The sequence below is a fragment of the Mustela putorius genome, unplaced genomic scaffold (assembly GCF_011764305.1).
Source record: "Mustela putorius furo isolate JIRA1106 unplaced genomic scaffold, ASM1176430v1.1 tig00000174_pilon_pilon_pilon, whole genome shotgun sequence".
NCBI lineage: Eukaryota > Metazoa > Chordata > Mammalia > Carnivora > Mustelidae > Mustela > Mustela putorius.
Window position 1 is genome coordinate 13,971,755 of NW_025421304.1, and position 12,249 is coordinate 13,984,003.

Here is a 12,249-nt window from a genome sequence, read left to right on the forward strand (position 1 = left end):
GCGAAAAAGGAAACGTGTTTAGCAGGAGTAACCTGGCAGGGGGAGAGAAAAGGTGTGCGTGATGGAGATTGGGGGGGGGTGCGTGATGGGGGGTGGGTAGTGCGCAGGAGCCTCCTTAATGCCCGAGACCACTTAGGAGGGAAGGCAGTTAGACCATTTAGAAATCCCACTCATCAGTTACCAACATTTCTCGCGCCTTATTTTTCATTGCCCTGATTTATTTCTGACCTGTAACCAAAGCAGCACAGCAAGTACTTACTGACGTTTCAGGACTAGGAACCAGTCACATGTATAAACTGAAATACAGGTTGATCCATAATATGCTTTAGCGAATCCTGAGAAAAATAATCGGGTGACAAGGTTGGAGAAGTCTTTTCATGATTCAAGCCTTTTGACATTTTAAACATACAGTTTTGCCTGATGATTAATTTTCCTAAACTGTAGTCATTAAACTATTTTTTTCCCCTTGAAATGGACCGTCAGTGGCTTAGCAGCATTTAATCAAATGTGATAAAACCCAAGATTTATAAAATCATTTAATAGATGTTGCAACACCTGCTTCTAACTGCAAACAGTTGAAAACAGACTTCGCTTGCAATTAAGTCTTATCACTAGTGACATTTTTTTCCCAAGCAATACTTCATGGGTTTTCAAAATGACAATGACAGAACTAATACACAATTACTGTCACATGTAGTTTAGCAATTAATTTTGAAGACATTTGTCTAAAGGTTTCACAACAGAATATAAAATGGTTCTTATTGTTATGTAATGTTAGTTTCAATTCACAGAAAATCTCTTACCATCAGCTCTGCTTCTGATGGGTTGGAGGCAGATCATTTCTTTGTGGAACACAATTGCCTCCTTGTAGATGTGATTAGGCATCGTTCTAAGACTGTTTGAACACTGATACCTGTCAACTAATACATCTTATGAAAAGCTTCAATTTAGACATAAATTTTCCTACAGCAAGAAATCTATAAATTTATAATTAGAATCTCTTGCTGTTCAATATTTGTACATAATACAGAGTACAAGAGGATTATGAAATATTGAAAGCTGAATTCATTATTCATAGCCCACAACATACAGTAAATATTCTTTGAAATACAACAACAACTTTGAGGAATCCATATCCCGTTCTCTCTGAATGTCTCACACACAGGAACTATGGACACCATAACCCACACCCTCATTTTTACCAGATTAGGATTCTGGTCAGGGTTGACACTTTCTGTTTTTAATTTTCATTTTATCATAAGCAGTTTAAGACTGTTGCCAGTGGTAATTTGCAATTTTTATCAAGACCTCTTCATTATAGCTTCTGACAGGACAGATGCTGTAATTAATCATGCAAGACAACTGGGGATAGTGGTTCACACTGTTCTCAAAGAGGAGCCACTACAGAGCAAGAAAAGGGGGGAAGAAATGAACACTGAAATAATTATTTTCACCATCCTTTTTAATAGCAATAACACAATGCCATAAGTTCTAGCCCCAGACAGAGGACAAACGCTCTTTCCTCTACACTTACCTTGCCACTTGCATCTTAACAAAATGATAAAAATGATAAAAAAAAATTTTTCGATTTTCTTAAAAGGTCCTGGATCTAGACCATATGATCCAAATTCCTAGCAATGAATATCCTGTTTCCAACTGAACACAGAAGATGACGCTTTGGCTCAAATAAATGTTGGTATGTCGCGTCCTTTCCCATCATATACGTATTCAAGGAACCGAAAGTGAAATTTGACATATCATTTTATTTGAAAAGTGAACATTTTCCTGGTTGTTGCATCAAAATACAGTCCACAGTTTTTACTGAAATGTGTTTATTCTATAGCAAGATAAAAGCATTTTTGTTTTAGTTAAGCAAAATACAAACAACTTAATTGCTGCTATCATAACTCATAAAAAAGTATAAAACAGCATAAAAACACAATAAGCAACGTAGCAATGAATGGTTTATGTCACCAGTGTTTACGTTAAAGCCTTGTTTATGAAAACTTTACAACACATGATATGAAAACTTACAACTTTGAAAGAAAATATTTACATTGATTATTCAGATGTGGTGCGTTTTTTAAATATTCTACCGGTATCACATCATAATAAAAACTCTTGCATTTTTTTTTTAAATCTTAACTTTTTGTAATAACTGTTTTCATTTAAGTGCATTTCCCTTTTTAAAAATACAGTGTTTTTATTTTTCGAAACTTGTCACTCAAAACACAGAATATAATATTCACATTCTTTTCTTCTAATTGGAATGAGTATAATGGGCTAACAGTGGCCATAGATATCGTTACAACATATACTGTGGTCTGATTTGGAGAAGTCATGGGTTAAAAAAGTGGAAATGAGTCAATAATGGAATCTAATCACTTGCATTTTTTTTTTTTTCTTTTCTGGAGAGATTTAGGAAAAAAAAATAAGAGCTTTGGCAAAAGTCTGTGATTTACATTATTTTTTTTCATGACAAAAAATGCCATCAACGATTCACGTCATACAAATGTTTGTATGAAACCGGATCTTCATATTTCAGGTAATTAGGACTGTGCTTTTTTATTATTTTAGGGCTCCGGAAGTTCAAATAGCCTCGAAGTGTGGTTTATTCACTTCTGGGAGGGAAATAAGGCCATTTTCTATGACTCAGAGAGAGGCCGGTCTACAGTCATCAGTATGTCCCAGGGTTCGTTAAACTGTTTGATTCACATATTGTAGGTATATAGCCTGAATAAATAAAAAAAGGCATCACATAAAAGAGCACAGCTTCTCTTGTTTAAAAACAAAGTGATTTATAGTCAGCTAGAAGATGATACTCAGCTACACTGTGTTCTTATTGCCTATCTAATAGACACTTGAGAGGACCATGTGATCTGTTACACGTTTCCGCGTCACGGACAGCAACTTAACGAGCTGCGGCCGCGGGCGCGCGGCGGACCCTCCTTCCGGGCGCCCACCCCCGAGCGCACCTGCCTCTGCCGCGGGCGTCTTCAGAAAATACTGACCTGCGACAGTACTTGAGTCTGTGTCTGAGCCTGTATTTGCGACTGGTGCTGCTGGGAGGCCGGCTGGGGGCTCCCGATGGCGGGGAGGGGCGACGTCATCTGGGAGGCGGCGGGGGAGTGCTGCCGGGGGGAGGGCTGGGACGGGTGCTGCATGTGCTGCAGCTGCTGCTGCAGCTGCATGTGCTGCTGCAGCTGCTGCTGCAGCTGCTGCTGGCTGATCTGCTGCTGGAGGTGCTGTTGCTGCTGCTGCTGCAGGTGCTGCTGCATGTGGTGCTGGAAATGCTGCTGCTGCATCTGCTGCTGGATCTGCTGATGCATTTGGTGCTGCTGCAGTTGCTGCTGCTGCATCTGCTGCATCTGCTGCTGCTGTTGCTGCTGCTGTAGCTGCTGCTGCATCTGCTGCTGTTGGGTTTGCACGGAAGGGCTCACTTGGGTGGAAGAGGCGGAGCCCACCAGGGTCGCTCCCATGGAGCTTATCAGCGGGGCCCCAATGTTCGATGGCATGTTGGCTGCAATGGTGACTGACGCCACGATCTGGTTCATGGGGAGTCTCATGGTTAGGGGCTTAGGGGCAATTGACCGAGGGAGCGATTGTTGGAGAGTCTGAGGGGAGGCCGACACGGTTGCGTGTTGCGACAGCGGAGGGTTGAGAAGGAGCGAGGATGTCAGATTGGTGGACGCCAGGGTCTGCTGAACGGAGCGGATGGTCTGGGCTTCTGCTGATTCAGCAGCAGCCTGCATGGTGGGGGAGAAAAGTCCCCAAATATTAAGATAGCCAGAGACCGACAGATTGAACTGTTTTTAAGTACTGTAAATGGATTTTTTAAATAAATATTTTATTTATTTATTTGAGAGAGAGAGACAAAGAGAGAGAAAGCATGAGAGGGGAGAAGGTCAGAGGGAGAATCAGACTCCCTGTGGAGCTGGAGCCTGATGTGGGACTTGATCCTGGAACTCCAGGATCATGACCTGAGCCAAAGGCAGTGGCTTAACCAACTGGCCACCCAGGTACCCCTGTAAATGGATTTTTAAAACATGACCGCCATTACTCATTCTTCCCTAGACCCAAGTCTCTGGTCATGTGACTTTTTAGCTTCCCCTCCCCAGAGGGAGAGTGAAATCCCCCACCCCTGGGATCCTGGCCGAGCCTGGTCCCTTCTAATCGCTCTGGGAATCCGCCATCACCATGTATATGGTAAGGGACATACGGCCCTGTCACCACTCAGAAGTCAGCCAGCCAACTGCCGTGTACGTGAATGAGCCCAGGCCCTGCCAACCTCCAGGCTGACTGCAGACTGAGAAGCAGGACCAGCAGATCCTGCAGGGCCGAGACTGCATAACTAGCCAGTTCTCTGGTACCCTCTGAGATAAAGACTCCTCTGTTTTGGGAGTCTTTGGGGCTGGTTGTTACACAGCACGATGTAGCAAAAGGTGGCTGATACACTTCTTCAGTAGTTAAGTCTGAGCTGACCTGCATCCCTAAGAAGCATATTGAAAGACAACAGAGTATCGACTGCCTGTGTTCCAGTCATGCTCTACTACTTAACAACTTCGTGACTTTGGACAACTTAAGTTCCATACTTTCCTTACCTACAAAATGGGGTTCTATGGCATTTACCTTACACAGAGGTTTTGAGCATTAAACTGGCTCATATTTGTTAAGCATTTAGAATAGGGCCTGGCCTACAGAAGCATTTAGCATATGTTAGTAATTTTTTATGAATTAACAGTTACTATTGCCAGAAAACCATGACTTGAAAACACCAGGGCTCTGCACGGGCACAGCAGCGTGGGACCGTGCTCATGTGAATGTAAGAAAAATGTAACTCAATTCTGCAGAGATACTAAATGGAAGTATTTTACAACCTAAGAAATTGTTGTAGTTGACCTGGTATTTTCAAAGATCTCCACAATTTATCACAGGAGTCCTAGATGAGGGGAGAATGTTCAGTACTCAGGTGACTCCATAACCTCTCACAGGATAAGAACAAGTGATCTGATGTGAGGCTCAACGACAGAGAGAAATGACCTATTACATTCTGCGCTGAACATACACAAATACAGTGACAAAAATAAATACTTTTACTCATGCAACAGTGATGGACATAACTGTGCTTACTATTTTTTCTTATTCATCACAGAATTAGGTGTTTCTGGAGGCATTGAGCTGATATCCAGTCTCTTCAGTGATATGGAATGCTTACTTCCAGATTTGTATTACTCACATTTTAAAAATCTACCATGAGAAGGAACCTGAGAGGTGATCTTATATTGGAAATCACTCAGTGTGGGAGAAGCCATGGCTAATGGCTTCTGTTTGAACACATTATCATTGTAAAGCACCATGGATCCGTGGACAGCTCTCTGGTTTCGTGCAGAGGCTTGGTGGCCTTGCATGTCTACTGGAGGGGCACATTCTAAACCCTTAGGGTAAGAAGAAACCTGCAAAGACTCATTCACCATCTAAAAAAACCGTTAAATCACCCATAAGGTAAAATACACACAGTGTGGTACATATTCACAAGAAAATAATTCTTATATACTCTAATGTTTAAAAATCACCCAGCTAGTCTTAGTATGAAACTACAAGGGAATCTATATTTAGACACCTGGGCAATCATACCCGTGTGCCTTTCAGATGCCACCCTGGGGGCGAATAGAAATGAGTAGATGAAAGAGGTCTTGCTTGCCTGCCAGGTTTACTCCCTTATGTTTTACTATTAGGCTCCTATTAATTTTTGTTGGCTGTTGGGAAGATTAAAAGTAATATAGTACGGTGGTGCGTGGGTGGCTCAGTGGGTTAAAGCCTTTCCCTTCGGCTCAGGTCATGATCTCAGGGTCCTGGGATCGAGCCCCGCATCGGGCTCTCTGCTCAGGGGAGCCTGCTTCCCTCTCTCTCTCTGCCTCCCTCTCTGCCTACTTGTGATCTCTCCCTCTTGTGTCAAATAAATAAAATAAAGTCTTAAAAAAAAGTAATATAGTACAGACACATCTTAAGAGAGGGGGCCCAGGCTCTGAATGTAGGGGCAAATGTTAAATGCATTTAACGCTACTCACGATTTCTAATGAACATTGAATTTTTGCTGCCTGTGACCTCACTCCCTCGATGAGGTCTTCTATCTGGGGCACAGAGTTCAAACTTGGGCTTCCCACATGATGGCCTTTAACTTGAGGATCAAGATCACATGTCCCCAAGTCCTTGCCCCCATGATTCTTTCAATTATTTGAATATAGTCTGATTTTCAGTCCTTACCATCGTGGAGGCAACCCTCCAGAAGGGCTTTCAGCTGGTTACCATTCCTTTTTAAATTGTAGGGGCCAAAAGAGAACGAATTCTTCAGATGTGGTCTCATCACCACGCTGTACAACGGATACTGCTTCATGTGGGCTCACCACTTTGGACGCTATCTCATACGTTAGGTTCAGACTGAAATTATTCGGAACATCTACCTCAAGGACTATTTGAGTTCCTGCTAGGGCTCTGAATATAAATTAAGGATGCTCTCAAACTGCACTAACTTAATGAAAAGCAAAACAAAACAAAACAAAGAAATCCCAACAAACACTATTTTAGATTTTTTTTCCTTTTAAATTCCATCATACTGGTTTTCGGGAATCGTGGACTTCCATTCGGAGCTACTTCTGAATCCTGATTCTGGAACCCATATGTAACTTTCACAGTACCCCTTCCACTTCAGTGACAGACTCGATGAGTCCAATCGTGGTTGCTGTTCCCTGAATGCCTTTTGAGATATCCGCTCTTGGCTGAAATCCATGTGTGGTCAATTATTCATGCTCTAATGCACAAAGATCACCTATTCCTGCTTCTGGGTAAATGAATGAATAAATGATCCACTTAGGAAGTACATGTACACTGTTCCTATTCACGTCACCCCATCTCATTAGCCAACTATATACCTCCCTTCTTAACATCTGTAGCCCACACATTCGGCTGTTGTCTGCCAATATGCAAATCTGAGGCCAGGACTGGTACATCTTACACGATGGGTCTTGCAGCGCCTCAGAAAAAGGTTTTACTATTGACCTGATGAATGTTTTCTCTTTCTAATGAAGTGGAAGGTGTCCTAACAGTTGGCAGTGGAACTGGATCAGGACCTCTCCTGATCTGATTTGAGCAGCTGCCAATGGTGCATCTTAATATAAAGAAGAGACAGCTCAGGTGAGGAAGAGAAAAAAAGGAATGACATCCTTTCTAAATGGCTACACAGGCAACACCTACCATGCCTTGTAGCCCTACATGGAACCCGAGGCCATGCGCAAGACCATGGAATGGAATGCCCGATTGCCAGAGGAAATACATCAAGAGCAAAAACATTAGTTCCAATTAGTCTCCCCAAAGCCTCTCTAAATTCTAGGAAGGCCAAAGACAAAGTTAATTAAATGTTAAAATATAACCTAATAGCTCATGCTCCTTTTGGATCAAGGTAATAATAATCTAGACTGACATTTGCTTTGGGATATGGGTGCATTTTATAATACATCAAGGTCCATTTTATACTCTATGTATAATATATATACATGTCTTTTTTTTGTTAAGTACTTGGAGCATAATTTTATTTTAAATAATCATGAGGTTTATTTATTTATCTGATGGGGAACAGTTTGGTCAAAAATGCGATACCCCCATTACAATAATATAACCATTGGAGAATTTACTTTAGGATGTCCCAAATATGACCAAAACACCACCTGTTTAAACAGAGGACATTCGCATAGATCTCAGTCCCTGACAAAAAGCAAAGATAAAGAGGCTATTAAAAACCTGTCTACCCTATTTGTGTCTGTTAAATAGTTTCAACACACAGAAAGAAAGACCACAGAATCTTCTGGAAACAACTCAGATTCAGCAGCTTCCATTAACTCCTACTTTTCGGGCCATCACTGTGGTCATCTCTCATGGAAATGAGTTTATGAGTTGTCCAAGATGCCTTTTTTTTGGTCAACTCTAAGGGGAGCTGCCTTGATGTTTTCAACGCCCAGTGGGTGTTCTCAACGCCAGGACTCAGAGACCCGCCATCCCCGCACAGGCTTACCTTAGAAACAAGGCTGGCCCGGTATGCGGCCAAGGCCTTCAGGTACTCCTTTTTGGCAGCTTCTGTTTTCCTTTTATACACCTATTAAAAAAAGACCACAATTAGCACCACCTTTAGCATACAGTTTCTCAGCCACAAAATCACAGCCGTGCAAATGAGGTCACAACCGAACTCACTGAAAAAGTTGGTCTGTGTGGCTTTGATTTTCAAATGTGAACACACACACACATGCGCGCGCGCGCACACACACACACACACACACACACACAGACATATTAAAACAAAACCCTGCCATGCTCATCAGAGCACAGTCTTGATGTTTCCGATGATAAATGGAAACAAGATTTCCAGTTGTAGCACAGATGCTTTGAGAGAAACAGCGGAAGGCCTCACTCTAGGGCCCAGATAAGGTGCAAGAAGAGTCAAATTGGCTACAAACGTTCAAATTACAGAAAATCGCAAGTTTCTCTATCAGTGCCTCCTTTCCCTCACACACATTTCTAACCCGCACCAAATCAGAGGATTTAAAGACCAACCACAAAAGGTACGTGTTGTGAAGGCACAAGAGAAAAGATGAAACCACCTTGGGTTTCTTTGGAAGGAAAAAAAAACCGCCAGGAATGAGAAATTTCTGTTAGTGAGGCCAGTGAGTTACATAAACAAGTCCCAATATAGTAAACGTGATGGGCGCTTCCTTTTCGTAACGGTGTCTGATGGCCGTCTGTTAGACCAAAGTGCAACCATCTTTCCAGAGATAAAAGAGGTAGGAGCCTGCCAGTCCCCTTAGGATTACATTTCGGGGACAGAAAATCAGTGTGCCACATACAACAATAAATGGTCAAATTCTACAGCTGCACTGCACCATCCCAAGCTAGCAGGAATGAGGTCATGATTTGTAAAAAAAAAAAAAAAAAAAAAAAAAAAAAAAAAAAAATCAAGGATTTTCCCCCCATGTTCATTTCTGAGATGGTGATTCTATTTTATTACTAAGAGAGGTCCAGTCATCTGAGGACATGGAACGTCCATTCCTACTAATGGTCATTGGGAGTTTCACACAAGGAGCAAGGAAGCCATTCTCCCTCTCTGTTTGTGGCGGAGATGCTGTAAGGGGAGGCCCAGGAGTCCAGACCCTAAAGAAGTATCTCCTGCCAGCTTGGCTAATCACTCAATACCTCTCATATGGCCGAGTTTTTCAATGACCTTGGAATAAAATTTCAAATGCCCGGTGATGGTAGTGAGACTCGCGGAGGTGGGTTCAAAGTTTGGAGACCCACCAGGACGGCATAAAGGTTTGGACAGATGATCAAAGACAAGGCAAGCGGGATGGACCTAATCCCTTTGTAGTGCCCTTTCTGAACAAAGGGGGCAAACTTCACGTTGCTTAAAATGAAAAGATGAGGGCGCCTGGGTGGCTCAGTGGGTTAAGCCGCTGCCTTTGGCTCAGGTCATGATCTCAGGGTCCTGGGATCGAGTCCCGCATCGGGCTCTCTGCTCAGCGGGGAGCCTGCTTCCTCCTCTCTCTCTCTGCCTGCCTCTCTGCCTACTTGTCATCTCTCTCTGTCAAATAAATAAATAAAATCTTTAAAAAAAAAAATGAAAAGATGATCATCAAAATTTAGGTGTGCAGGATGCCACCTGAATTTCCCCATTTCTCCTCTGAATGGGTTCTGAACACGCACCCTTAAGGGGGACCGAGAAATCCATATAACTGGGGAGGGGTTTGGATTTACTTAACTGTGTTTCTAAATTCCATAGCTTAGAAAGGCCTTGATGAGAAACAGTCATATTAAGTGAACGTTCATGCAGGAAAGATGTAAGAGGGGCGCCTGGGCGGCTCAGGCTGAAGTTAAGCATCTGCCTTTGGCTCAGGTCATGATCCCGAGGTCTTAGGATCAAGTCCACATGGGGCTTCCTGATCAGTGGGGAGTCTGCTTCTCCCTCTCCCCTTTGCTCCCTCTGCCCCCCGTTCATGCTCTCTTTCTCTCTCAAATAAATAAATAAATAAAATCTTAGAAAGAAAGAAAGAAAGAATGGAAGGAAGAAAAGGAAAGGAAAGGGAAGGAAAAAAGTCCAGGAAATACTCTGGTGACTTTTTCCTATATGGCCGTGCTGGGTCTTTACCTCACCTGCTTTTGTTCTTCGCCAAGGCTGTCCCACATGGATGCCACAATTTTTGAGACCTCTCCAAAAGTGGCATTGGGGTTTTGCCCTTTAATTGCAGCCTGTGTGTCCCTGAAAAACAGGGCATATGCTGATACCGGCTTCTGGGGCTCGTTGGGATCTTTCTTTTTCTTTTTCTTTGGAGTCTTGGGCTTCTTGCCAGAATCTGGAGCAGCTCTTTTCTCTCCAATGGCCTGCAAAGCAGGAAGAAAATTCACTGCTTAGAATGTCCTTGCAGAGAAGGTGGCAAGACCTACCCAGGTCTGCAACTGTACTGTGAAGGTTTTGTTCAGCTGATTCATCAATCGAGGAATCCCCAGCAAAAGCAGGGGAGGGGTGAGTTTTCTTAGAGTTAACTGGACAGCAGAGATTAGCATTTAGAACATTGATTAATGAGACCCAGAAGTATCTTCAATACATTCACAACATATGCTCTAAATAGCAATTATGAGTAATGAGAAACAGAGCAGTCTCTGCACCAGGCAAAGACGTGCATGTGTATATGTGCACGTGTGTGTGTGTGTGCATTCCATGTGTACACATACAATATTTTACATTTTCAGAGGCTTTAGAAATAACTGTAAGTAATTCAGGATGTTGATCTTATCCAGATATTTTAAATGAGGTCCCTGGCCATAGTCACGTGAATCGACTTTCGCAAAGTTTCATTTTTTTATGTTACCTTGCTCAAGGGTCTCCAGAAACTAGCGGAAATTAGCTACAATCCCCGAGCTTGCACAATAAAAGAAAAGTCATCTCTATTTCTTTAAGTCATGATAACGTTCGAAACAATAGGCTAACAAGAACTATAAAAAATGTCAAAATTCCTTTAAGTGGAGATAGAGAAGAAATTTTCTTCATTAAAATTAAAAACCTCTAAGAGTGCGATGATTGTTCAAATCACCAAGGCTGAAAAGAAGATCGATAAGGAAATAGTCCCACGGAAAGTAGCTCAGTTCAGAAGCCGACTGCCACAGGGACAGTAAGTGCCTCACACATCATTACCATCGTACACTCTGAGACCAAGGCCACAGAAATGACCTGGGTATAACTCCCCATGTTCATATACCATGGAGCTCCAATATTCACCTGCTACTCCCCTCATCTAATTTCAGTGATCACATATTATACTTATTAGAGAGGCAGGAGGAAAAATTGATCAGCCTTGCATTCTCTCCCTAGATTACAACAGGACTGAACTGAAGATCATCTTGTAGCTAACTTCATCGGGGAAACGGAAAAATGTGACAAAATTGGTTTTAAAAGCCAGCCGTGGGGAAGATCAAGAGAGATAGACTCAAGTCACTAACAGATTGGTTTTTAATGGCCTTAAGTCTCGGATCCTAAATTCAAATTTTCCGAGAGTATCATTACCTCCTGAATGAGAGTCATTTGGAACTTAATCCGATTACTAAAATTCTTAGAGAGAAGACTGTGAAGTAACTTGTCTCTGAGAGCCCTGAACCCTCAAGATGGGGGAGGGAGCCACAAGTCTACTTCTCTGTGGATCCCCTCAAGTCATAACAACTGTGTACTTCACACAAGTAGTTTACATATCTCCAATGGTGGTAAGCCACATCTCAACTCTCCTCCAAAATGCCATCTTTCATAACTCACGATTAATGCAATCATTTTCAATAATGGTCTTTTTGTTTTTCCTCTAGATTCTCAGGATAAATGAGTCTTGTTTATTTCTAGTTAATGAATCTGAACTTTTAAGAGACTCGGATGCTTTTCAGTTGGAGGTTCAGCAGGGGCAAAGTTTTCCTTCAGTGAAAAATATCACTTTAGCCCCACAGGAAAAGAAAAAAAAATATATATATATATATATGGAGAGAGAGACACAGATTTTTCTAATTGAGTCCAACAACTATACTGTTTTCCTGGAAGAAAAGTTGATACTGTTGGCACCATCAATGCCCCAACCAATGGCAAGGTGAGAGTAATTTCCGGGGCAGCCTTTCCAAAAGAAAAACAGCTCGATCTCTCGCTCTGTAAACCAGCATTCCATGGTGACAACCTTT

The 12,249-nt window shown here is 42.3% G+C and overlaps 1 protein-coding gene across 2 annotated transcripts in view; it reads right to left on the reverse strand.

Moving 5' to 3' along the window:
- Positions 1–1,444: 1,444 nt before the first annotated feature.
- TOX3 (TOX high mobility group box family member 3) overlaps positions 1,445–12,249 on the reverse strand; it is a 108,859-nt gene continuing 98,054 nt past the window's right edge. For both annotated transcript variants that reach the window (XM_013052116.2, XM_013052114.2), the window contains exons 5-7: positions 10,192–10,419; positions 8,066–8,146; positions 1,445–3,746 (exon numbers count right to left, since the gene is read on the reverse strand). In XM_013052116.2, coding sequence (XP_012907570.2) covers positions 2,997–3,746; positions 8,066–8,146; positions 10,192–10,419 — 1,059 coding nt within the window. In that variant the 3' untranslated portion in view covers positions 1,445–2,996. The remainder of the gene's footprint in view (positions 3,747–8,065; positions 8,147–10,191; positions 10,420–12,249) is intronic.